The sequence below is a fragment of the Oryctolagus cuniculus genome, chromosome 1 (assembly GCF_964237555.1).
Source record: "Oryctolagus cuniculus chromosome 1, mOryCun1.1, whole genome shotgun sequence".
NCBI lineage: Eukaryota > Metazoa > Chordata > Mammalia > Lagomorpha > Leporidae > Oryctolagus > Oryctolagus cuniculus.
The window spans coordinates 128782355-128810222 of record NC_091432.1 but is presented as its reverse complement, the minus strand read 5'-3'; the positions used below and the strand labels follow the sequence as shown (position 1 = coordinate 128810222).

The window sequence follows — 27868 nt, the reverse complement described above, 5'->3', positions numbered from 1 at the left end:
CCATAAAACCAGTTCTCAAAATTTCTCCTGCCAATGCCCTTAGAAGTAGACAAATGGCCCTACCCCAACACACTTGTCACTGTGAATATGTTGGACATTCTGTCTGGGGTAGATTATCATTGGAGGCCACAAGAGTTCACCCGTTCAGACCTCTAACATGGAGGTATCCTATATAAACCAACAAGACAGGCTTTGCTTCTATGAGTCTGCAGAAACTGGTGCACACCCATCACCACATTTTGGTGCACTGTGCTTAGAGTGACAATAAAACTGCCCTTCCTAAAATAACTATGTGGTGACTGTTGGGACAATTGCACAACATATGCAGTGTAGGCCACTGACACATTTGCACACATCACCAAAATTTGAGTACAAGTGCAAAAGTTTACAGGCACTGCACAAAGGAGCCTACCCAGAACAATAGCCTACATAGTCCGTACAACAAACACATCACTAAGAGAGTTAGGGCACTATCAATCTGCTCTGTAAAACTGGTACAACTACCTCAACTAACAAACGAACAAAATCAATCCCAGACCACAGAAACATGAAAAAATAAGGAAACATGCCACCTCCTAAGGAACACAATAACAATAGTAGTCAACCTCCAAGAAAATGAAATAAGAATTTGTGTAACAAATGATTCAAACCAATAAATTTAAGGAAACAGTGATGTACAAGAGAGTAGTAAGAAAGAATTCAACAATATTTGGAAGACAATTCATGATATAAATTAGAAGTGTATCAGAGTTTGACATCATGAAATAGAACCAAAAAGGAAAACTTAGAGCTGCAGAACTCAATAAATGAAGTGAGATAAAACAATACAAAATAAAATGTAATTGACAGCCTCAATAGCAGATCAGAGAAGGAAAATTTTCTCAATTTGATGTTAGGTCATTTTAAATAACCCAGTCAAACAAAAAGGGAAAATTGGAAAGAATGAAGATAGCCTACAGAACACATGGAGCATCATAAATCAGAATTAATGTGGGTTTATCAGAAGAATGAGAGAAGGAAAAAGCCATAAAAATAAAAGTCAATGAAACAATTGCAGACTTTTATGGGGCCAGAGCAGTTGCACAGTAGGTTAATCCTCTGCCTGCAGTGCCAGCATCCCACATGGGCACCAGTTCTAGTCCCGGCTGCTCCTCTTCCAATCCAGCTCTCTGCTATGACCTCGGAAAGCAGTAGAAGATGGCCCAAGTGCTTGGGTCCCTGCACCCGCATGGGAGACCCAGAAGAAGCTCCTGGTCCTGGCTTTGGATCGGCGAAGCTCCAGCCGTTGCAGCCATTTAGGGAGTGAACCAATGGAAGGAAGACCTTTCTCTCTTTCTTCCTCTCACTGTCTGTAACTTTACCTTTCAAATAAATAAATTTTTAAAAAATTGCTGACTTTTTTCTAAACTTGAGGTAGAATACACTCAAACGACATCTGATAAATGTGACCAAAAATACTGTGCAAACTGTTGAAATCTTAGTGTATACCAAGTTGATCTTCGGTATATAAAGATAATTGAAAATGAATCTTGTCGAAGAATGGGATGGGAGAGGGAATGGGAGATGGGATGGTTGCTGGTGGGAGGGAGGTTACGCGGGGAAAAGCTGCTATAATCCAAAAGTTGTTCTTTCAAAATTTATATTTATTAAATAAATGTTTTTTAAAAAAAGTAAAAACAGAGAAAATTCTAAAAACAGCAGTAGAAAAATATTCTGTCACAGATAAAGGAATCCTTAAACTAATTATAGAATTCTCAATAAAAACCTTACAAGCCAGGTAAGAATTGGATGATATAGTCAAAGTCCTGGAAGAAAAAAAAAAAAAAACTCTTCGCATCAGGAATTCTATTTGAAGTAAAGCTATCTATCAGAAATGAAGGCGAATTGAAGACTTTCCAATACAAGCAAAGACTAAGGGAATTCATCACTGTCAGGCTGCTCTGACACAAGAGCTTCAGAAAATTGTACTTTACAGTCAAGCAGATGGTTACCAGCAAATTGAAAACACAAAACCACACTGATTCCAAGATGGTGGAATAGAGAAAGCATGGACTTCTCTAGTCAAGAGGAAAATAGTAAAAAACAAAATGCAGAAAGTACATGATCAGGGGAGAGTTGGAGTGAAAACTGCAGTGGAGATTTGGTGGAAGGAGGAGTGACGCTGGGGATCTGTGTGGAAGGTGCAGAAGCACAGCAATGAGCACAGACAGAACACACGACGCCAGCAGCCGAGAGCCAGAGAAAGCAACAGCTTTGGAGAGCAAGGTGAGATCATACAGCAGCTGTCTGTGCTATAGTGCTATAGCTGGAGGGAGAGTTCAGGGGACCACACTGCATTTGAGTCTGGCATGGAACACTGAGGGGAACCAAGTAGTCTGCTAACACAAAGGGATAAGGTCAGGTTTATCTCTTCCAAGTCCCCACACAACAGTGCCCAGCAACCAGCTGAGAGAAGTCGTGTGCCATTTTTGCCATAAGTAGGTAGCAGCTATGGCAGCTGTTGGGTGTGCACCCAGCAACAGGTGGGGACAAGACACCATCGTTGTCAGCAGAGGCACTTACAGCAGCTTGGATGTGCACACCCAGCTGCGGACAGGGAGACGAGCCGTTCCAACATCTGTACTGGCTGCAGAGACTCTTGTAGAGGCTTTGCCACTGATGGAGAGAAGGTGGATTGGGAGAAGAATAGGGCTGCAGCTGCTGCCTCTTGTGCATCCGTGTGATGCAGGGACCTTACCAGGGAGAAAACCAGCATTCCCACTGACATTGAGTAAGGCTGAGGATAGAGAGGGGGCTGGGCACCCACATATGATTGTAGGTACCCCCAGTCTCTCAACAGCCTTGGGGCTCCAACAGCCTAGGAGGCGCACACACAGGCAGCTGACTCAGGGAATGTCTCAGCCTCTGCATGGAAAGGATAGGCTAGTGGGGCAGAATGGCTCCTCTGCACTCTGTGACTGTGGGAGCCCTGTGAGCTGGGACTGTGGGGACACTGTGACTGCATCTTTGGAACATCACGGAGTGTGGCTCCACATGCTCAGAGCTCCCTGATTGCCTGGGGTGCGTATTGTCGCAGGGTCCAGCACAGAGGACTGCAGATACTTTGTATAGTTCATGCTGAAACACGGATGAGTATTGCACCCTCTAAGGCATTGATAACCTTGGAAGAAAGGAGGTGAGGGTGCAATTATGCCAAAAGAGGTGATCACATTCCCTGCTTTCTGTTTACAAAAGATCTACCACAACCAACTTGTGTGTCTCCCTGCATACTTGCCCCACCACACAAACTGATCAGGGCTTCCTGGCAACAATCAACACACATGTCTGGGTATTCACTAAAAAAGCAGAAAATCCACTAAGCAATACAGGCATAGTTCAAAGATAGACTCCATCAGAGGAAACACTAACAGTATCTTCAAAAATGCCTAAAATAAACACAGAAATTAAAAAAAAAAAAACAAGAATAAGGAAGACAACATGACCCCCTCAAAGAAACACGACCCATCAAAGAAGGAGGTACCTTTCTCTGAAGGGAGGAGAGAACTTCCACTTTGACTATGACCTTGTCCAAATAAGATCAGAGTCGGCAAACTCAAAAGGCTTCCATAGCCTTGGCAACTCATGACAGGAGCCTAGGGTGGTTACTAACGCCATAAACAAGAGTGTCAATTGTTAAGTCAACAACAGGTGTCACTGTGCACTTATTCCCCATGTAGGATGTCTGTCCTTAATGTGTTGTCCAATGTGAAGTAATGCTATAACTAGTACTCAAGCAGTACTTTACACTTGTGTTTCTGTGTGGGTGCAAACTGTTGAAATCTTTACTTAATATATACTAAATGGATCTTCTGTATATAAAGAGAACTGAAAATGAATCTTGATGTGAAGGGAATGGGAGAGGGAGCGGGGGGAAGGGAGGGTTGCGGGTGGGAGGGAAGTTATGGGAGGGAACCATTGTAATCCATAAGCTGTACTTTGGAAATTTATATTCATTAAATAAAAGTTTAAAAAAGATTGCAAAAATGAAGAAACTGAAGAAATTCCTGAAATGGAATTCAAAAGGTTAACCATATGATCACTCAGAAGCAATGAGAAGCAAATTCACTAATCAAATAAATCCATACATGACGTGAATAAAAAATTTTCCCATGAAATTGAGATTTTAAAGAACTCAAAATGAAATAATAGAAATGAAGAATTCAACAAGCCAAATAAAAAATATAGTGGCTAGCTTTAATAACAGACTTGGTGAGGCAGAGGAAAGAATATCCAACACAAAGACAAATCTTGGAGAACTTTTCAGTTAAAAAAGAAGAAATTAGAAAAATTAAAAATAGGAAAGTTATGGGATACTATCAAATTACCCAATATATGTGTGTTAGGATTTCCTGAAGGTGTAGAAAGAGAAAATGGATTAGAAAGCCTAGTCCATGACATCATTACAGAAAACTTCTCGAATTAGGAGAAAGAAAAGGATGTCTAAGTACAAGAAGCACATATAACTCCTAATAAACATGACTTAGAAAAGATCTTCACCATGACACCTTGTGGTAAAACTTTCCACAGTAAACATAAAGAAATGATTCTAAAATGTGAGTGAAGATTACGTTCAGAGGATCTCCAATTAGACTCACAGTTCACTTCTCAACAGAAACCCTACAGGCATGGAGAGAATGGTGAGATATATTCCAAGTCTTAAGAGAAAAGAACTGTCAACCCAGAATGCTGTATCCTGCAAAGCTCTCATTCATGAATGAAGGTGAAAAAAGACTTCCATAACACACACAAATTGAAAGAATTTGTCACCACTCATTCAGCATCAAAAACATGCTTACGGATTTATTATATACATAAATCCACAAAAATAGTCATCATTGTGAAAGAATGTGAAGACAGAAAATCTCCCAGTGAAAGTACAAAGGAAATCCAAAGTAAGCAATAGGAATATTTATGGAAAAATGGCAGTGCCAAGTCATTACTTACTAATAGTAATCTTGAATGTAAATGGTCTAGAATTTATTTTTTTATTTTTTTTATTTTTTTTTAACTTTTATTTAATGAATATAAATTTCCAAAGTACGATTTATGGATTACAATGGCTTCCCCCACATACCGTCCCTCCCACCCACTACCCTCCCCTTTCCCACTCCCTCTCCCCTCCATTCACACCAAGACTCATTTTCGATTATCTTAATATACAGAAGATCAGCTTAGTATACATTAAGTAAGGATTTCAACACTTTGCTCTCACACAGAAACATAAAGTGAAAAATAATAGATGATTTTTTTTAAATGATGATGAAATCAGATCAGACCTACTGTCATGTTTAATCCCAGTGAGAGTCAAGTTGGGAGTTGATAATTTCTTTTTTTTTTTTTTTACAGAGGATCAGTTTAGTATACATTAAGTAAAGATTTCAACAGTTTGCACCCCCATAGAAACACAAAGTGAAATATATTGTTTGAGTACTCATTACAGCATTAAATCTCAATACACAGCACATTAAGGACAGAGATCCTACATGAGGAGTAAGTGCACAGTGACTCCTGTTGTTGACTTTACCAATTGACACTCCTGTCTATGGCATCAGTAATCTCCCTATGCTCCAGTCATGAGTTTCCAAGGCTATGGAAGCCCTCTGAGTTCTCCGATTCTTATCTTGTTTAGACAAGGTCATAGTCAAAGTGGAGGTTCTCTCCTCCCTTCAGAGAAAGGTACCTCCTTCTTTGAAGACCTGTTCTTTCCACTGGGATCTCACTCGCAGAGATCTTTTGCCAGAGTGTCTTGGCTTTCCATGCCTGAAATACTCTCATGGGCTTTTCAGCCAGATCCGAATGACTTTAGGGCTGATTCTGAGGCCAGAGTGCTATTTAGGACATCTGCCATTCTATGAGTCTGCTGAGTATCTCACTTCCCATGTGGATCACTCTGCCCTTTATTTATTCTATCGGTTAGTGTTAGCAGGTACTAGACTTGTTTATGTGCTCCCTTTGACTCTTAGTCCTTTCATTATGATCAATTGTGAACTGAAACTGATTACTTGGAATAGTGAGATGGCATTGGTACATGCCACCTTGATGGGATTGAATTGGAATCCCCTGGTATGTTTCTAACTCTACCATTTGGGGCAAGTCAGCTTGAGCATGTCCCAAATTATACATCTCTTCCCTCTCTTATTCCCACTCTTATGTTTAACAGGGGTCACATTTCAGTTAATTTTTAACACTTAAGAATAACTGTGTATTAATTACAGAATTAAACCAGTCATATTAAGTAGAACAGACAAAAAAAAACTACTAAGAGGGATAAAGTATTAAGTTGTTCATTAACAGTCAGGGCTATGCTGATCAAGTCACCATTTCCCATAGTGTCCATTTCACTTCAGGAGGTTTCCTTTTTGGTGTTCAGTCAGTTGTCACCGATCAGGGAGAACATATGGTATTTGTCCCTTTGGGACTGGCTTATTTCACTCAGCATGATGTGTTCCAGATTCCTCCATTTTGTTGCAAATGACTGGATTTCGTTGTTTCTTACTGCGGTATAGTATTCTAAAGAGTACATATCCCATAATTTCTTTATCCAGTCTACCGTTGATGGGCATGTAGGTCGGTTCCAGGTCTTAGCTATTGTGAATTGAGCTGCAATAAACATTAGGATGCAGATAGCTTTTTTGTTTGCCAATTTAAATTCCTTTGGGTAAATTCCTAGGAGTGGGATGGCTGGGTCGAACGGTAGGGTTATCTTCAGGTTTCTGAGGAATCTCCAGACTGACTTCCATAGTGGCTTGACCAGTTTGCATTCCCACCAACAGTGGGTTAGTGTCCCTTTTTCCCCACATCCTCGCCAGCATCTGTTGTTGGTAGATTTCTGAATGTGAGCCATTCTAACCGGGGTGAGGTGAAACCTCATTGTGGTTTTGATTTGCATTTCCCTGATTACTAATGACCTTGAACATTTTTTCATGTGCCTGTTGGCCATTTGGATTTCTTCTTTTGAAAAATGTCTATTGAGGTCCTTGGCCCATCTCTTAATTGGGTTGTTGGTTTTGTTTTTGTGGAGTTTCTTGATCTCTTTGTAGGTTCTGGTTATTAACCCTTTATCTGTTGCATAGTTTGCAAATATTTTTTCCCATTCTGTTGGTTGTCTCTTCACTCTCCTGACTGTTTCTTTTGCAGTACAGAAACTTCTCAATTTGATTCAATCCCAATAGTTAATTTTGGCTTTGACTGCCTGTGCCTCCCAGGTCTTTTCCAGAAACTCTTTGCCTGTGTCAATATCTTGAAGGGTTTCTCCAATGTTCTCTAGTAACTTGATGGTGTCAGGTCGTAGATTTAGGTCTTTAATCCATGTTGAGTGGATTTTTGTGTAAGGCGTAAGGTAGGGGTCTTGCTTCATGCTTCTGCACGTGGAAATCCAGTTTTCCCAGCACCATTTATTGAATAGACTGTCCTTGCTCCAGGAATTGGTTTTAGATCCTTGATCAAATATAAGTTGGCTGTAGATGTTTGGGTTGATTTCTGGTGTTTCAATTCTGTTCCATTGGTCTATCCATCTGTTTCTGTACCAGTACCATGTTGTTTTGATTACAACTGCCCTGTAGTATGTCCTGAAATCTGGTATTGTGATGCCTCCAGCTTTGTTTTTGTTGTACAAGATTGCTTTAGCTATTCAAGGTCTCTTGTGCCTCCATATAAATTTCAGCACCAATTTTTCCAGATCTGAGAAGAAGGTCTTCGGTATCTTGATTGGTATTGCATTGAATTTATAAATTGCTTTTGGGAGAATGGACATTTTGATGATATTGATTCTTCCAATCCATGAGCATGGAAGATTTTTCCATTTCTTGGTATCCTCTTCTATTTCTTTCTTTAAGGTTTTGTAATTTTCATCGTAGAGATCTTTAACATCCTTGGTTAAGTTTATTCCAAGGTATTTGATTGTTTTTGTAGCTATTGTGAATGGGATTGATCTTAGAAGTTCTTCCTCAGCCATGGCATTGTCTGTGTATACAAAGGCTGTTGATTTTTGTGCATTGATTTTATACCCTGCTACTTTGCCAAACTCTTCTATGAGTTCCAATAGTCTCTTGGTAGAGTTCTTTGGGTCCCCTAAATAAAGAATCATGTCATCTGCAAAGAGGGATAGTTTGAGTTCTTCCTTCCCAATTTGTATCCCTTTAATTTCTTTTTCTTGCCTAATAGCTCTGGCTAGAACCTCCAGAACTATATTGAATAGCAGTGGTGAGAGTGGACATCCCTGTCTGGTCCCAGATCTCAGTGGAAATGCTTCCAACTTTTCCCCATTCAATAGGATGTTGGCTGTGGGTTTTTCATAGATTGCTTTGATTGTATTGAGGAATGTTCCTTCCAAACCCAGTTTGCTTAGAGTTTTCATCATGAACGGGTGTTGTATTTTATCAAATGCTTTCTCGGCATCTATTGAGAGAATCATATGGTTTTTCTTCTGCAGTCTGTTAATGTGGTGTATCACATTGATTGTCTTGCGCACATTAAACCATCCCTGCATACCAGGGATAAATCCCACTTGGTCTGGGTGGATGATCTTTCTGATGTGTTGTTGCATTCTATTGGTGAGAATTTTATTGAGGATTTTTGCATCTATGTTCATCAGGGATATTGGTCTGTAATTCTCTTTCAGTGCTGCATCTTTTTCCGGCTTAGGAATTAAGGTGATGCTGGCTTCATAGAAAGAATTTGGGAGGATTTCCTCTTCTTCAATTGTTCTGAATAGTTTGAGAGGAATTGGAGTTAGTTCTTCTTTAAATGTCTGGTAGAATTCAGCAGTGAATCCATCTGTTCCTGGGCTTTTCTTTGTTGGGAGGGCCTTTATTACTGTTTCAATTTCTGTCTCAGTTATGGGTCTGTTTAGGTTTTCGATGTCTTCCTGGTTCAATTTTGGTAGGTTGCATGTGTCCAGGAATCTATCCATTTCTGATAGGTTTCCCTGTTTGCTGGCATACAAGTCCTTGTAGTAATTTCTGATGATTCTTTTTATTTCTGTGGTGTCTGTTGTTACGTTTCCTTTTTCATCTCTGATTTTATTGATTTGGGTCTTTTCTCTTCTTTTTTTAGTTAGTTGGGCCAATGGGGTGTCAATTTTGTTTATTTTTCAAAAAACCAGCTCCTCGTTTGGCTGATTTTTTGTAATGTTTTTCTTGATTCAATCCTGTTGATTTCTTCTCTGATTTTAATTATTTCTCTTCTCCTACTAGATTTGGGTCTGGTTTGCTGTAGATTTTCTAGATCCTTGAGGTGAATTGAAAGCTCATCTATTTGGTACCTTTCCAATTACTTGATGTAGGCACCTATTGATATAAACTTTCCTCTTAACACTGCTTTTGCTGTATCCCATAAGTTTTGGTATGTTGTGCTGTTATCCTCATTTACTTCCAGAAAGTTTTTGATTTCTCTTTTGATTTCTTCTATGACCCACTGTTCATTCAGGAGCATGTTGTTCAATCTCCATGTGCTTGCGTATGCTCTAGGGATTCCTGAGTTGCTAATTTCCAACTTCATTCCTTTATGGTCTGAGAAGCTGCATGGTATAATTCTAATTCTTTTGAATTTGCTGAGACTTGCTTTATGGCCTAGTATGTGGTCAATCCTAGAGAAGGTTCCATGTACTGCTGAGAAGAATGTAAAGTCTTTAGCTGTAGGATTGAAAGTTCTGTAGCTATCTGTTAGATCCATTTGGGCTATAGTGTCGTTTAAATCTACTGTATCCTTTTTGATCTTCTGTCCTGTTGATCTGTCTATTTCTGAGAGTGAAGTATTGAAGTCCCCCAGTACGATTGTATTGGGGTCTAAGTCTCCCTTTAAGTCCCTTAACAAATCTTTTAGATAAATCGGTGCCCTGTAGTTAGGTGCATATACATTGATAATTGTTATATCTTCCTGTTGAATTAATCCCTTAATCATTATATAATGTCCCTCTTTGTCTCTCTTAACAGTGTTTGTGGTAAAGTTTATGTTGTCTGAAATTAAGATGGCCACGCCCGCTCTTTTTTCATTTCTGTTGGCATGGTATATCTTTTTCCAGCCTTTCACTTTCAGTCTGTATGCATCTTTGTTGGAAAGATGTGTTTCTTGTAAGCAGCAAATAGATGGGTTTTGTTCCTTAACCCAATCAGCCAATCGGTGTCTTTTAACTGGACAGTTCAGGCCATTCACGTTCAATGTGACTAATGATAAGTGGTAACTTTGCCCTGCCATTTGCCAAAGATAAGTTCTAATATATGCTTTGAATTCCCTGTGATCTTTTGCTGTGAGCTTTCCTTCCTTGGTTTCCTTCCTTTACCTTCTTTCATATTGATGACCGTGTTTCTTTGTTTCTGTGTGTAACACATCTTTAAGCATCTTTTGCAGGGCTGGACGAGTGGCAACAAATTCTTTCAATTTCTGTTTGTTATGAAAAGTCTTTATTTCACCTTCATTCACAAATGATAGCTTTGCAGGATATAATATTCTGGGCTGGCAGTTTTTCTCTCTTAGTACCTGGGCTATATCTCGCCATTCCCTCCTAGCTTGTAGAGTTTCTGATGAGAAGTTAGCTGTGAGTCTGATTGGAGATCCTCTGAGAGTAATCTGACGTTTCTCTCTTGCACATTTTAGGATCTTTTCTTTATGTTTCACTGTGGAGAGTTTAATTACAACGTGTTGTGGTGAGGATCTCTTTTGGTCGTGTTTATTAGGGGTTCTGTGGGCTTCCTGTACTAGGATTTCTCTGTCCTTCTCCAAACCTGGGAAATTTTCTGCTACTATCTCACTAAAAAGGCCTTCTAATCCTTTCTCCCTGTCCATGCCTTCAGGAACTCCTAGAACCCGAATGTTGGGTTTTTTAATAGTATCCTGAAGATTCCCGACAATATGTTTTAGATTCCTAATTTCCTCTTCTTTTCTTTGGTCTGACTGTATCCTTTCCTGTTCTCTGTCTTCTAAGTCCGATATTCTCTCTTCTGCTTCACGCATTCTGTTTGTAAGGCTCTCTATTGTGTTTTTCATTTGATCTATTGAATTCTTCACTTCAGTCACTATCCCAGTTTCCTGTTGTACTAGTTGTTTCGTTTCATTTTGATTCCTCCTTAATATTTCATTTTCACGAGAGAGATTTTCTATCTTGTCCATTAAGGATTTCTCGCGTTCCAGCACTGGTGTGTTGAGTCTGCCGCTGGTGTCCCGAACTGTGGGTTCCCACGCTCTCCACGCGGGTCCGGTCCCCTTCCAGCGCCGATGTGTGGACTCGGAGCCCTGGACGTCCCAAGTCTCCCCGCTGTTGTCTGTGTGGCACACACTCCCCTCTGAGCACTGGCGCGCAGAGCCTGCAGCTTGCGCAGCTCGGTCCCGCGGCTCGGCTTCCGCGCGGTGGGCGACCTTGTTCTCCCAGTAGGTCCTCCGATTCACGACCACTCAATCCAGAAGGGTTTCCTCTGCAATATTTTCCTGGTTCTTTTTTCTGAGGCTACTGTAACTCGCCTTTTATTAAACTAAATTTTCCCGGACTATCAGTGCACGCCCTCACTATTCCGCCATCTTGGCTCTGCCCTAGAATTCTTGAATTAAAAGATACAGACAGGCTGAATGGTTTAAAAAGCAAGACCCTAAAAAAATACCTCAACAAAAAAATATATTCAGACTGAAAGTAAAAGAATGAAAAAAGATATTCCATGATAAATTAAACCAAAATAAGCAGGTGTAGCCATATTAATATCAGACAAAATAGGCTTTAACACAAAAATGTTAAAAGAGACAAAAAAGGCACTATGTAAGGATTAAGTGATGAATCCAATAGGAAAATGTGATTATAATAAATGCATATTATTTTTTTTTATTTTTTTTTTTTTTTTTTGACAGGCAGAGTGGACAGTGAGAGAGAGAGAGACAGAGAGAAAGGTCTTCCTTTGCCGTTGGTTCACCCTCCAATGGCCGCCGCGGACAGCGCGCTGCGGCCGGCGCACCGCGCTGATCCGATGGCAGGAGCCAGGAGCCAGGTGCTTTTCCTGGTCTCCCATGGGGTGCAGGGCCCAAGCACCTGGGCCATCCTCCACTGCACTGCCGGGCCACAGCAGAGGGCTGGCCTGGAAGAGGGGCAACCGGGACAGAATCCGGCGCCCCGACCGGGACTAGAACCCGGTGTGCCAGCGCCGCAAGGCGGAGGATTAGCCTAGTGAGCCGCGGCGCCGGCCATAAATGCATATTAACCCAATGCTAGGGCACCAGGCTATTTAAAAGAAATGTCAATGGATCTGAAATGAGACATAGATTACTATACAATAGTAATGAGGCATTTCATCACCCCACTTTAATCAATGGAAACAAATAGTCAGAAAATAAATACAGAAACAACAGAGCTTATCGAAATTATGGACCTACCGGACCTAATTGATATATATAGAACTTTTCATCCCACAGTTGGAGAATATACATTCTTCTCAGCAGTGCATGGAACTTTCTCTAAAATAGACTATATGCTGGGCCATAAAACAAACATCTACATACAGAAGCATGAAGCAAGACACCTATCTACACCTTACACAAAAATCCACTCAAATGGATCAAAGACCTAAATATACATCCGATTCAGTAAAATTATTAGAGAACGCTGGAGAAACCCTGCAAGACATTGGCATAGGCAAAGAGTTCTTGGAAAAGACCCCAGAAGCACAGGCAATCAAAGCCAAAATTGAAAAATGAGATTCCATCAAACTGAGTAACTTCTGCACTGCTAAGGAGATAGTAAAGTGAAGATTCAAAACTAATCCACGGTTGATGGGAATGCAAATTGGTGTCGCCACTGTGGAAGACAGTATGTAGATACCTCAGAAATCTGACTCTAGATGTAACTAACACATGACCCAGCCATCCCACACCTGGAAATTTACTCAAGGGAAATGAAGTCAGCATGTGAAAGAGTGATCTGTACCCTCATGTTCATTGCAGCTCAATTCAAAATAGCTAAGATACGGAATTAACCTAAATGTCCTTCAACTGAAGACTGGATAAAGAAATTATGGGATATGTACACATCATGGAATACTACACACTGCTAAAAAATGAAATCCATTCTTTTGCAATAAAACAGATGCAACTGCAAAACATTAGACCTAGTGAAATAAGCTAGTCCCAAAAGGACAAATACCATATGTTCTCCCTGACTGTGTAACTAATAGTGAACCTAAAAGGTAATCTGTAGAAATGAAATTGACACTTTGAGGTGCAATGATTCCGAACAGACCTAGTCTCAGCTGTTGAGGAGTATTTTTTTTTTCATACTATTTGTTGAACTCTTTACTTAGTATAGGGTAAATCTGACTTGTATAAAGTTAATTGAAAATAATTCTTAGTAAAAAATAAGAATGGAATAGGAAGGGGAGGAGGTAGAAGGGTGGGAGGGTGAAAAGAATCACTATGTTCCTAAATATGTATTTATGAAAAGCGTGAAGTTTGTATATATTAAGTAAAAGGTTAAAAGGTAAAAAATAAATAAATACAAAGGCACTTCAAAAATAAAAAATTTATAAGAATGCAGTCAAAAGACATCGTTTTTTTTTTTTTACACAAAAGAATTTTTGAAATCCGTGCAAATAAGGGGTCCTAAAAAGTTGGGAAAACATTTGTACCATGAAAAATGTACATGAAATGGATTAGCAGGAAGCTGGAATAAGAAATAGTGCCTGTATCTGAACTCACATCTGTTCATATGGGTTGTGGGTATCTGGAATGCCAATTTGCCATTGTACCAAATGTCCACCTCTGAGACTTCAATACTTTTGTACAATGTATAATGATTGGATTAGGATAATTGTAATATACATCACTTCAAAACTTTCAGTATTTCTCTATTTGGTGGGGACATTGAAAATCTACTCTCAGCTATTTTGAATTATAGAATTAATTATGCGGTTGACACTGAGTTATGGTAGTTTAAGCTTCTTCCTACAATGCCAGCATTCCATATGGGTACCAGTTCAAGTCCTGAATGTTCCATTTCCTATCTAGCTCCCTGCTAATGGCCTGGGAAAGCAGTGAAAGATAGCTCAAGTTCTTGGGCCCCTGCATTCTTATGGGAGACCTGGAAGAAGCTCCTGGTTCCTGGCTTCAGATTGACATAGCTTCGTCCATTGTGGCCATTTGGGGAGCAAACCAGTGGATGGAAGATATCTCTCTCTGTCCCTCCTTTTCTCTGTCTGTAACTCTGCCTCTCAAGTAAATAGATAAATATTTTCAAAAAAATAAGAATTAATTATGTCCAACCATATTACTTTACTGTGCTAAAGAACACTAGAAAATATTCTTCCTATCCAAATTCACTGCTATGCCTCTTATCTATCATCCCTTCAGCCCTTCAGCCTTTTTCACATTTCTCTAAGTAACCACTATCCTTCTTTATACTTCTGTGATATCAGCTGCTTTTTGTTTGTTATGTATTGTTCATATGTAAGTGAGTACAAGCAGTATTCATCTTTCTGTGCCTGGCTTATCACATTTTACAGTTTTAGTGTACTTGAGGCTTATCCATGTTGCTGTAAGTGGTAGGATTTCATTTTTTGTTAAATAATGTTCCATTATGTATATACTATATCTTCTTTATCCATTCATCTTTTAATGGCAATCTAGGGTAATTGATTCTCTTAGCTATAATGAATAGTGTTGTAATAAACATTGGTCTTTGGCATACTAATTACTTTCCCTTCGGGATATATAAGAATGCATGGATTTCAAAACTGTTTATAACAAAATCAATTTATCTTTTAATTCCATTTTCCAAGAACTTGTTGAAGCACCCTGAATACCTAGCAGTGGAGTTGCTGGATCATAAGATAGTTCTGTTTCAAGTTCTAGAGAAATATCGATACTCTTTTCCATACTTGTACTAATCTACATTACCTTCAAAAGTATATGACAGTTACCCTTTCACTGCATCCTGTCTGATTTGCTATTTTGTATCTTGTTTTGGATAAAAGAATTATAACTGGGATGAGTTATCTCATAATCTTCTGATTTGCTTCTCCATGACATGTTGAAAATTTTTCTATGCACATATTTGCCAATTATATATCTTGTTTTGAGGAATGTTGATGCAGATTATTGCACATTTTAAAATTAAAACAGATAGGCCGGAGCCACGGCTCATTAGGCTAATCCTCCACCTGCAGCGCCGGCACCCCAGGTTCTAGTCCCTGTTGGGGTGCCGGATTCTGTTCTGGTTGCCCTTCTTCCAGTCCAGCTTCCTGCTGTGGCCTGGGAGTGCAGTGGAAGATGGCCCAAGTGCTTGGGCCCTGCACCCGCATGGGAGACCAGGAGAAGCACCTGGCTCCTGGCTTTGGATCAGCGTGGTGCGCCGGCTGCAGCACACCGGTCACAGTGCGCCAGCCGCAGCGGCCATTGGGGGGGTGAACAAACGGAAAAGGAAGACCTTTCTCTCTGTCTCTCTCTCTCTCACTGTTCACTCTACCTGTCAAAAAAAAATTAAAACAGATTAAAATAAAAAACAGAAGACACAGAAAACTTAAACAGACCAATAACCAAGAAGGAGATTGAATCAGTAATACAGACCTTTCCAACAAAGAAAAACTCAGGATTGGATGGCTTCCTACAGAAGTCTATCAGGCATTCAAAGAACTACTTCCAAATATTCTGGAGCTATTCAAAACAATTGAAAGGGAGTGAATCCTCCCAAACTCCTTCTGTGAAGCCAGCATCACATTAATTCCTAAACCAGAAAAAGATACAACAGAGACAGAAAACTGTGGACCAATATCCTTGATAAACATAAATGCAAAAATCCTCAACAACATGCTAGCTAATCGAATCCAAAAACACACAAGAAAGATCATTCACCTGGGCCACATGGGATTTATCCCTGGTATGCAGGGGATGGTTTAAAATTCACAAATTAATAAATATGATACCTCACATTAACATACTGAAGAACAAAAACCATATGATTAGTTCAATAGATGCAGATAAAGCAGTTGATTAAATGGAACATTTGTTCCCAAGGAAACCTTAAACAAATTGGGTGTAGAAGGAACATTCCTCAAGACAATCAAGGCAATTTTCAACAAATACACAGTCATCATCTTATTGAATGGCGAACAGTTGGAATCATTCCCACTAAGATCTGGAACCAGACATTACTATTCAATATAATCCTGGAAGACTTAGCCTGAGCTGTTGGACAAGAAAAATAAATCAGTGGTATACAAATTGGAAACAGGAAGTAAAAAATCCCTATTTTCAGATGACTTGATTCTTTTTTTGTTTTTTGACAGGCAGAGTTAGACAGTGAGAGAGAGAGAGACAGAGAGAAAGGTAACCCTTCCATTGGTTCACCCTCCAAATGGCCGCTAAGGCCGGCATGCTATGGCCAGTGCTGCGCCGATCCAAAGCCAGGAGCCAGGCGCTTCCTCCTGGTCTCCCATGTGGGTGCAGGGCCCAAGCACTTGGGCCATCCTCCACTGCCTTCCTGGACCACAGCAGAGAGCTGGACTGAAAGAGGAGCAACCGGGACAGAATCTGGCGCCCCGACTGGGACTAGATCCCGGGGTGCCAGCGCCACAGGTGGAGAATTAGCCTAGTGAGCCATGGCGCCAGCCAGATGACTTGATTCTATGCACAGGGGAACCAAGACTCCACTCAGAGACTTATTGAAACTCATAAAAGAATTTGGTAAAGTGGGAGGATATAAAATTAATATACAAAAATCAAAAGCCATTGTATACACAGACAATACCATGGCTAAGGAAGATCTTCTAAGTTGAACCTATTCACATTAGCTACAAAACAATTAAATACCTTGGAATAAATTTAACCAAGTATGTAAAACATCTCTATGATGAAAATTATAAGACACTAAAGAACGAAATAGAAAAAGACAAAAAATGGAAAAATCATGCATGCTCATGTATTGAAACAATTAATATTTTCAGATTGTCCATGCTACCAAAAGCAATTTACAGATTCAAAATGATTCCAATCGAAATACCAATGACATTCTTCTCAATATCTAGAAAAAATATGCTAAAATCACATGGAAACACAAGAGACCCCCAAAAGCTAAAGCAATCCTAAAAAACAAAAACAAAGTTTGAAGCATCTCACTACAGATTTTAAGACCTACTACAGGGTAGTTATAATCAAAACATCCTGATACTGGCAAATAAAATAAATGTGTAGACTTACCAAAAACAACCTTGAATTGCAAATGCATTAAATCCATTAATTTAAAGATATAGGTGGCCAAGGTGATAAAGAAATGAAGATTCAGCAATATGCTGCCTACAAGAAATTCACTTCACCAGTAAAGACACACATAGAATGAATGTGAAGAGATGGTGAAACATACATGAAAACCATGAGAGAGTAGAAGTAAGCATGTTAATAATAGACAAATTAATATTTATGTGAAAAATTGGGAAAAGAAGCAAAGAAGGTCACTACATAATGATAAATTGAGGAAATAACAATTGTAAATGGACATGAGCCCAATGCCTAGGTATCAAACTATTATATTAAACTAGAGTTAGATTCCAATGCAGTAACAGTGGAGGATTTCTACACTCCTCCGTCATCAATGAAGGGATCACTAACAAGATATCACCTAAGAAACATTAAACTGTGATATAGACAAAATGGACTAAATAGAACAGCTATATAATATATAATATAATATAATATAATATAATATAATATATAATATAAACAGCTATGGCGTTCACATTTTTCTCAGCAGCATATGGAATATTTTCTAGATATACTATATATTAGGCTGCAAAACAATTCTCAGAATATGTGAAAAAAATAAAAATCATATCATACATCTTTATGACTATCATGGAATAAATTAGAAATAAAGATCAAGAGGTATTTCAGAAATTATACAAATATATGAGAATTATGCAACATACTCTTGAACTATTAATGGGGCAATGAAGAAATCATCAAAGAACTACAAAAGTGTATGGAAACAAATGAAAGCAAAAGTACCATATACCAGAACATATGAGATACAACAAAAGCATTACATAGAGATATTAAACCATAAACACATAAATAAACAAATGATTTCAAAATGACAATAGCATAAGGAACTAAAAGAGAAAGAACAAATGGAACCCATTTTTTAATAGAAAGCTTTTATTGAACAAATATAAATTTCCAAAGTACAACTTTTGGATTATAGTGGTTCTTCCCCCTATAACCGCCCTCCCATTCCCCAATCATCCCACCTCCTATTCTCTCTCCCATCTCATTCTTCATTAAAATTCATTTTAATCATCTTTATATACAGAAGATCAACTTACTATCTACTAAGTAAAGATTTCAACAGATTGCACCCACACAGATACACAAAGTATAAAGTACTGTTTGAAGACTAGATTTACTGTTATTTTTATAGTACAACACATTAAGGACAGAGATCCTACATGGAAAGCAAGTGCACAGTGACTTCTATTGTTGACTAACAATTGACACTCTTATTTATGACGTCAGTGATCACCTGAGGCCCTTGTCATGATCTTCCAAGGCTATGGAAGCCTCTTGAGTCCACAAACTCTGACATTATTTAGACAAGGCCATAACCAAAGTGGAAGTTCTCTTCTCCCTTCAGAGCAAGGTACCTCCTTCTTTGATGGCCTGTTCTTTCTGCTGGGATCTCACTCACAGAGATCTTTCATGTAGGTATTTTTGCCACAGTGTCTTGGCTTTCCATGCCTGAAATGCTCTCATGGGCTTTTTAGCTAGATCCGAATGCATTAAGGGTTAGTTCTGAGGTCAGAGTGCTGTTTACGGCATTTGTCATTCTATGAGTCTGCTGTGTGTCTTGCTTCCCATGTTGGATTGTTCTCTCCTTTTTAATTCTATCAATTATTATTAGCAGATACTTGGTCTTATTTATGTGATCCCTTTGACACTTAATCCTATCTTTATGATCAATTGTGAACTTAAACTGATCACACAAACTAGTAAGATGGCATTGGTACCTTCCAACTTAATGGGATTTGGAGTCTTTCTAGATTTACCCTTAGGGGTAAGTCCAAGGGAACGTGTGCCAAACTGTATATCTCCTCCCTCTCTTATTCTCACTCTTATTTTTAATAGGGATAAATTTTTAAGTGGATAAAGTTAAAACACCTAAATAAAGTTAAAACCTAAATAGTTATACACCTAAATAAAGTTAAAATACCTAAGTTAAGAGTTCAACGAATGGTATTAAGTAGGAAAAGAAAATACTAAAAAGAATAAAATAATAAGCTATTCCTCAACAGTCAAGACAAGGGCTGATTAAGTCATTGCTTCTCATAGTGTCAGTTACAAAACCCAAAATTACTATGAGAAAAAAACTAAATTTCAAGACATAAATGAATGAAATAGAGACTAAAAAATTTAGAAGAATAAAATGAAGAATTTTTTGTAAAGTGAAATCAACAAAACTTTTATTAGACTAAGAAAAAAGAAGAGCCTCAAATAAATTAAATCAACTGACCCTACAGAAACCAAAAGATTATTATAGACTGTTGTGAACAACTATCTGCCAGTGAAGTCAAAAACCTAGAAGAAATGGATATTTATGGCTATGTGCAAACTACAAAAGTTGAACACAAGACTAGGAAAACTTGAGGCCATGAATAACAAGAATCACTAATACAAATTCTTCCAAAAAAGTAAAACCCGGAACTGAATGGCTTCACCGATGAACTTCACAGAAACTTTAAAGAGAAACAAAGTCCAATTCTTCTTAAACCATTACAATGGATTGGAAAGATGGAAATTCTTCCAAGTTTCATTGTATAATCGTTGCATACTATCTTATAAAACCAGGCAAAAATAAAACAAGAAAACTGTAGAAAAAAGTTTCTAATGAACAGATGATAGAAAAAATGCTCATGGAGTGGGCTTTTGGATTAGCAGTTAAGTTGCTGGTTGAGGTATCTTTATCCTGTATTGAATCGCCTGTTTTCAAGTTCTACACTATTAAATCTAGCTTCCTGGTAATTGCACACCCTGGGTGGTGTCATTATATGACTGGAGTAATCGGTCAATCCAACCATGTTGGAGACATGGCAGGTTCTTCCTTCAGGCTGGCCCAGTCCCAGACATTGCAGGCAACTGAGTAGTGTACCAGTGTATGGGAAGTTTTTTTTTTTTTATTTCTCTCTTCGCATCCTTCTCTCTCAAGTAAGTAAATAAATATATTTTTAAAAAAATAGAAAATCAGGGGCCAGCACTGAGGCATAGTGGGCTAAGCTCTGCCTGCAGCACCAGAATCCCCTATGGGCACCAGTGTGAGTCTCAATTGCTCCACTTCTGATCAAGCTCCCTGCATGGCCTGGGAAATCAGCTTAAGTTGACCCTAGTGTTTGTGCCGTGCACCCGCATGGGAAACCAAGAATAAGCTCCTAACTCCTTATTTGGATTGGCTCAGCTCCGGCCATTGTAGCCATGTGAAGAGTGAACCAGCAAATGGAAGACCTTTCTCTCTGTCTCTCCCTCTCTCTGTCTGTAACTCTACCTCTCAAATAAAATATTTTTAAAATATAAAAATCAGATCCAATCGTACATTATACTACATTATCAATAGCAAGTATCTTAGGTGTGTAAGGATATTTCAATACACATGGTATAATAAACAGAATACAACCTCATTAGAATGAAGCACCTAAACCATATTATCATCTAAATATATGCAGAAAATGATACAATTCATTACCTTTTCATGATAAAGAATTGAAAAAATAGATATAAGATGAATGTATCTCTACCCACTAAAGGCTATTACCACATACCAGCTACTAAGATCTTATGGAAAGAGGAAAACAGTGGTTCCTCTGAGATCAAGAAGAAACCATTGAAGTTCACTTCCACCATTATTATTCAATATAGCATTGGAAGTCTCAGACATAACAACAGACCAGAGACAGAAACAGAGAGCAACTACCTGGGAAAGGTGGAGTGAAATTTTCTGTTTTCACATGACAAGGTTTCATATATGAAAAATGTAAAATGTCACCAAATAAGTATTATAGCTTCTAGCAGATTTGCTGAAGTTAGACGATAAAACACTAAATGAAAACCAAATGAAAAATTCAGGAGGATTTCTATACAGTGAAAACAAAGTATCTAAAAAATGAATGAAAATAATAATCCTTTCTGCAATACAATAGATACAGAACAAAAAATGAAATATATAGAAATTAATTTAATCAAACAGAAGAAACTGTTCGATAAAAATTACACACTAAAATTAAATGGAAATAAAGACAAAAACAGAAATATATCTCACTTTCATTAATTTAAAGAATGAATATTCTTAGAATGTACATTTATCCAAAGTAATAAATATATTCAATGCAATCTCTATCAAAATCCCAAGGTCATTTTCCATAGTAGGAAGAATAATCCCATTAAACAAAAGCCAAGGCAATTGTGAATGAGAGTACAAAGATGAAGGTCTCCTACATACATGGCAGGGGTTCAAGCACCTAGGCCGTCTTCCACTGCTTTCCCAGGCACATAAGCAGAGACCTGGATCAGAACCAGAACCACCTGGACTGAAACTGACATTCCAATATGGCATTGCAGGCAGAGACGAAATAAAGCTTAAAAACAGTATAAGGTTGAGACAAGGAATTATGCACCAGGAAAGTAATCTCAATGTGCCCATCGCTGCATGTTACCCAAAGACTCATAGCAGAACAGAAACCATTTTGATTTCAGAAGCTGGTTTAGGAGATTTCACATGTTCTTCAAAGTAAGACAGATTGTGTAATTTTAATGTGTGAGTGGAGACCACAGAAGTTCAGTGACTTGGCCTAGTTGTTGGTACATGAACACACACATGCTCAGGGTCTTTGACTCAAAAATAGCAATTTCAGGGCTTTCCTTATGCGGATCCCACATAGATTACACAGCCACAGCCAACAGCACCCACCAGACAGGTTCTTCTGGGTCACGAAGCAGGATTCTCCACTATCCAGATACCCCCTTCCTACACATTTTTCTTCAAGTTCCCTCACAGTTCTCACAGAAGTAGCTGATGTTTCTTGAACATTGTTCCAAGTTTGGACAAAATTTAGAGGAGTTTTTTAAAAGATTAATTTTATTTATTTGAAAGGCAGAGAGGAAGAAACAGAGAAAAAGAGATCTTCACTTTCTGATTCACAACCCAGAATAGCCTCAAATGGCCAAGGCTGAGCGCAGCAAAAACCAGGAGCCCAGAACTCCATCCTGGTCTCCCACATACATGGCAGGGGTTCAAGCACCTAGGCCATCTTCCACTGCTTTCCCAGGCACGTAAGCAGAGACCTGGGTCAGAACCAGAACCACCCGGACTGAAACTGACATTCCAACGTGGCATTGCAGGCAGAGACGAAATTGCCTGCACCACCACGCTGGCCTCAGAGGACTGGTTTTCACACTTCCTGAAACAAAGATATTTGAAGGAATCTCTACTCCATGAAACCAATTCTTTCTTGCCTAGTTCCTCAGTGACCACGCCTACTCCCATTCCCAAGTTGTACTCACTGCATGTAGGTACTGTAGGACTTCCCACAGTGGCAAGTAGTGGAACAGACTCACATCAGGATACACGGATTTAGGAGTAGGGTCAGGTAGCGGCGGCAGGGGAATTTCTGCAATGAAAACAGGTCACAGCTTGAGAAGTGCTTGAAGCAACCACTGCCTTCTTTAACTCCTCACCCCTGCTATGTCTGAGCATATCCCAGAGCCCACAAGTGACACGAGTCTTGTCCTAAAACACACATGTGCTTCTCCAAGAGTGACGAGCAACAGACAGTAATGAGTGAGTTGTGTTGTACCCGCACAAACCTGGACACACAGACCCCTCAGAGGGCAAATGTGGGCCATCACAGTGAGGGCTCTCAGGGAGCTTCTAGTCATTGTCAGGCTTTCCTAGTTCCTAGATGTAATAGATGGTTAAGTAACATTGCTTAAAGAAGCAATAATTGGCAGGGTGGTTTATTCTCTTACATAGGGGTGACTATGTCACACATGGCATTGAGAGCTTTAAAAATAGGTTACATAATCTATGCCAACACAAACATCAAAGAGACAAGTGTCTTTCTATTTCCATGTTTCATTGAAGCAACTGAGATCCAAGGGCTTAGAAATGCTGCTTCAGAACCACACACATTTTAAGTGAGAACCCAGGATTTACACTTCAGGTTGCCCTTGATCTCTAGAGCAGCAGTAAGCGCCTGCCTTTCTCGGTCTTCCACAGCATGCAGACACTACATAAGGAGGACCACCCTCCACTTAAACGGTTACTGAGTACCTGAGATGGATCCAAGGATTTTTCGAAGTATGAAATATTTTTCTGTGTAATCGCCGGCCTCTGTCAGCGCAGCATCATAGTCTGTAAGACACACAGGGTCCTGTGAAGGGTGATGCAGCCTCTGCAGAAGTTCCTGTGTCTGCCTTGGGCACGGATGGGGCAGGCCCGCTGAGAGGGACACAGAGGAAGGCATACCTCCCTTCTCTCAGAATATTGTATTCCAGGCTGAGGATGGGCAAATCGTGCCAATCTAGGAACACCCCACAATCGTTCCTGGGACCCTATAGTAACCAGGACATTGGGGTTGTCCTTTTATCTAACTCTAATGGATGTGTTTTCCTTCCCTTGATCTGAATTGAACAGCTCTATCTTTGCCTCACAAAAATCACCTTTTGTGTCCTCTTAGAGGTCCACGCCAGGGGCAGTGCACAAATGAGGGAAGCAGAGCTGTAAATCCTAGGTGCGATGGCACCCTTCAAGTGCAATGACAGCCAGATGGGACATTATGAGCATCACAGAAAACAGAGGGTAGACAAGGATGTGCTCAACACTCAGCACAGGTCATAGACTTTGACCCAAGGATTCCAGAATACTTTCAGAGAGTTTTTTTAATAACATTGCAATCCCGGCCGGCGCCGCGGCTCACTAGGCTAATCCTCCGCCTAGCGGCGCCGGCACACCGGGTTCTAGTCCCGGTCGGGGCGCCGGATTCTGTCCCGGTTGCCCCTCTTCCAGGCCAGCCCTCTGCTGTGGCCAGGGAGTGCAGTGGAGGATGGCCCAAGTGCTTGGGCCCTGCACCCCATGGGAGACCAGGAAAAGCACCTGGCTCCTGGCTCCTGCCATCGGATCAGCGCGGTGCGCCGGCCGCAGCGCGCCGGCCGCGGCGGCCATTGGAGGGTGAACCAACGGCAAAGGAAGACCTTTCTCTCTGTCTCTCTCTCTCACTGTCCACTCTGTCTGTCAAAAAAATAAAAAATAAAAAAATAAAAAAAAAAAAAATAATAACATTGCAATCCCAGTAGAGCTGTGGAGGTGTGGAAACACTTGCCATAGCTAGTGACAACACTCTTGTGTATGTCACTGTCGTATACAGCCCCGTTAATGAAACCGAAGTTGGTCCCTCCGTGGAACATATATGCATTGAAGGATATGTTGTATTGGATAAATTCAGACACAGTATGTTCAACGTCTGTGGAAGAAGAAAGTGAGAACACAGAACTAGAATTAATAGGAGAAGTCTCATTTGAATTCTTGTCATTTGAAGCACATGCCCAAATCAGCTAATGTTTTTCAATATACCTGCATTAAGATTCTAACTAGAAAATGAGAAATTTGCCAGAACTGCTCTGTGAAACCATTCTAACAATACCAACAATCTTGCAAACCTTTTTTGTGCATAGATTGACATTCTTTGACCCCTAGTGATAATTATTAAATGACAGGCTAAGGATTCTTACGTTTCTGAAATATTTAATTTTCATTAACGTTTTTAAAAAATGTACAAATGTCTTGCACAAACCCATTGCCAACTGCTAGGAGACTGTCTCTGGGAAAAATGACTTCGAATCACTGCTAATGTCCATACCTTGCTGTTGTCAAACTTTAGTCACAAAACTCTCTTTTCACCTCTATGTTTTAGCAGATAATAAGTCTTTCTACTGGTCACAGTATTACTATGCTCTTAAAACCGTTTATATGTAATACACGAAATTTGTTCTATTCATTTAAACATAAAAGCAAAAATACTTAAAATTATAAAAATATAGATGAAGAATAGAAAACCAAAGTCTAAAAATAGCAGAAGTGTCAAATTCAGTCAGAGGTAGATTCAATATTAACTGCGCTCTCTACTATTTCTATGACTATGACATTAAATGACCTATTTCCTTTCTCAAGGCTTTTGATTCCTAATTTGTTAAATGTGTGGACTGATTCCTTCTAACTCACAGGAATGATGAGAAAATTAATGGAAGAGGCTATATATGTGTGTGCTTATATATAGAATATGTATATTATATGTATATAATATATAATATGTATACATATTACATATACATATGTATATTACACATACATATAATATATTATATATATTATATATTATAAACATGTTATATATATTATATATATAAAATCATGTTACAATGCCTGACATAGAAATGATCAGAAAACTATTGCTTTGTTATGTTGGTATTGTAGCTGCTGTTATTATTGTGTTGATTGTGAACTATTATTGGGTTGGTGCTGATATTTATTGTTTCTGGCATTGGTAGTGGTTTTATTGAGGCTGATATCATTTGTTGTTGGTGGTGGTGGCATTGGTGATTGTGATCTTGGTCTTGGTGCTATTGTTATTGTTGACATTAGTAGTATTGTTATTGTTACTGGTGTTGGTGTTACTGTGGTTGGCATTTTTGTTGATGAAGGTGGTGAGATGGACGTCAGTATTCTTAGTGGTGTGTTTATTGGTGCTGATAGTGGTGATATTGAAGCTGTCCCTGTAGTTGTTATTCATGTTTTTTTTTTTTTTTTTGACAGGCAGAGTGGACAGTGAGAAAGAGAGACAGAGAGAAAGGTCTTCCTTTGCCGTTGGTTCACCCTCCAACGGCCGCTGCGGCCAGTGCGCTGCGGCCGGCGCACCGCGCTGATCCGAAGGCAGGAGCCAGGTGCTTCTCCTGGTCTCCCATGGGGTGCAGGGCCCAAGTACTTGGGCCATCCTCCACTGCACTCCTTGGCCACAGCAGAGAGCTGGCCTGGAAGAGGAGCAACCGGGACAGAATCCGGCACCCCGACCGGGACTAGAACCCGGTGTGCTGGTGCCGCAAGGTGGAGGATTAGCCTAGTGAGCTGCGGCGCTGGCTTATTCGTGTTTTTGTATCTGATGTCTTTGTTATTATGACGCCCTTATCATTGGCAGTAGTGATGTTCTTACAGTTGGAATTGTGTTGCTTTTGCTGGTGGTAGTGGCAGTGGTGGTTTTTTTGTCAGTGGTGGTGTTATTGTAGTTGGCATGGTTGCTATTGGTGGTAATAGCAATAACCTAAATAGCAATAACCTAAATGAAAGTTCCCTGTGAGTTAGATCCCAGTGGAAAGAATGAGCCATCAAATAAGGAGGTACCTTTCTCTGAGGGGAGGAGAGAACCTCCACTATGACTATGACCTTGTCTAAATAAGATTGGAGTCAGTGAACTCAAAAGGCTTTCATAGCCTTGGCAACTCATGAAAAGAGCCTAGGGAGATAACTGACACCATAAACAAGAGTGTCAATTTGTTAAGTCAACAACAGGAGTCACTGTGCACTTACTCCTCATGTAGGATCTCTGTCCTTAATGAGTTGTTCAATGTGAATTAATGCTATAACTAGTACTCAAACAGTATTTTACACCTTATGGTCTGTGTTGGTGCAAACTATTGAAATCTTTACTTAATATATACTAAACTGATCTTCTGTATATAAAGAGAATAGAAAATGAATCTTGATGTGAATGGAAGGGGAGAGGGAGCAGGAGAGGGGAAGTTGCAGGTGGGAGGGAAGTTATGGGGGGGGAAGCCATTGTAATCCATAAGCTGTACTTTGGAAATTTATATTTATTAAATAAAAGTTTAAAAAAGAACAGAAAAAAAAGAAACCTGAATTGTAAAAAAAAAAAATGAATTAAAATTCAGATATATTTTTAACATCAAAAAAAAGTGAACAGAGAAAGCAAGGATAGACACCCTCCCCTCTGGTTCCAGGGTCCAGGCTCCTAGCGAATCACTGTTGTCTCCTAATCATTTTTACCCTTCGATCACAACTCTATAGAAAGGCTTGATGACTTCGAGATGATTAAGACACAGGAAAGGCACTGTCTTCCTTTTCAACTTCAGCTTCAAGGAGAACCTTTGTGTCCTCACTTCTTCCATGCAAGTCTGTCATATCATCACTGTCACTGCTCCCTGCTTGTCTTCAGAGAAAACCCCAAAGGTGCAATTAAGTGGTGACTATTGCTTTTCAAAGGTCTGCCAGATCCATTAAATTATGAGCTTGCTTTCAGGATAGAAATGACAGAATTCTTATTTACTTTTGCATCTTCAGAGCCTGTCGGAAAGCATGGACCTAACAGGATTAAGTGAATGTTTGCATCTGAATGAGCTAATTAGCAGACAACCATGCAAATTCTCCATGATGCAGAACCACTGTTCCTTGGTGTGCAGCACTGTTCCACACTTACCACGTGTGTTTCTAACAAAGTGTTTCTCTGCACCCCAGTAGTCGTACCAGCCAATCCAGAGTTCCATAACCAGAATGGGTTTATTTCCCTAGAAACAAATAAAATCAAACATAACTGTAAAAACTGAACCGAAACATCATAAGTCCCGATTGCAACAGGTGAGAACATGAGGATCTCATGCTTTCCACTTTTGTCCAGATTAAAGATTTTTCTTTCTGATCCATGATTTTCCACTCCCCACCCCCATTAGTTGTAAGCCATTTTCAATAGCTTTGGCTCCTTTACTCCACAGGGTCTCCCAAGTCCTTCCAGTTTCATGTGCCTCTTGCAGTACATGGAAG

General features: G+C 39.5%; 2 protein-coding genes across 2 annotated transcripts in view; both read right to left on the bottom strand.

The window, feature by feature from the left end:
• Positions 1-23873, bottom strand: part of LOC138843701 (beta-galactosidase-1-like protein 3) — a 33911-nt gene extending 10038 nt beyond the window's left edge. The window contains exons 1-2 of the mRNA XM_070048412.1: positions 23315-23873; positions 22546-22652 (exon numbers count right to left, since the gene is read on the bottom strand). Coding sequence (XP_069904513.1) covers positions 22546-22652; positions 23315-23507 — 300 coding nt within the window. The 5' untranslated portion in view covers positions 23508-23873. The remainder of the gene's footprint in view (positions 1-22545; positions 22653-23314) is intronic.
• A 184-nt stretch (positions 23874-24057) lies between these two features.
• The window catches only part of LOC103345104 (beta-galactosidase-1-like protein 3), a 49039-nt gene continuing 45228 nt past the window's right edge, over positions 24058-27868 (bottom strand). Inside the window, exons 11-12 of the mRNA XM_051834503.2 lie at positions 27528-27615; positions 24058-24503 (exon numbers count right to left, since the gene is read on the bottom strand). Of these exons, the coding sequence (XP_051690463.2) occupies positions 24256-24503; positions 27528-27615 (336 nt within the window). The 3' untranslated portion in view covers positions 24058-24255. The remainder of the gene's footprint in view (positions 24504-27527; positions 27616-27868) is intronic.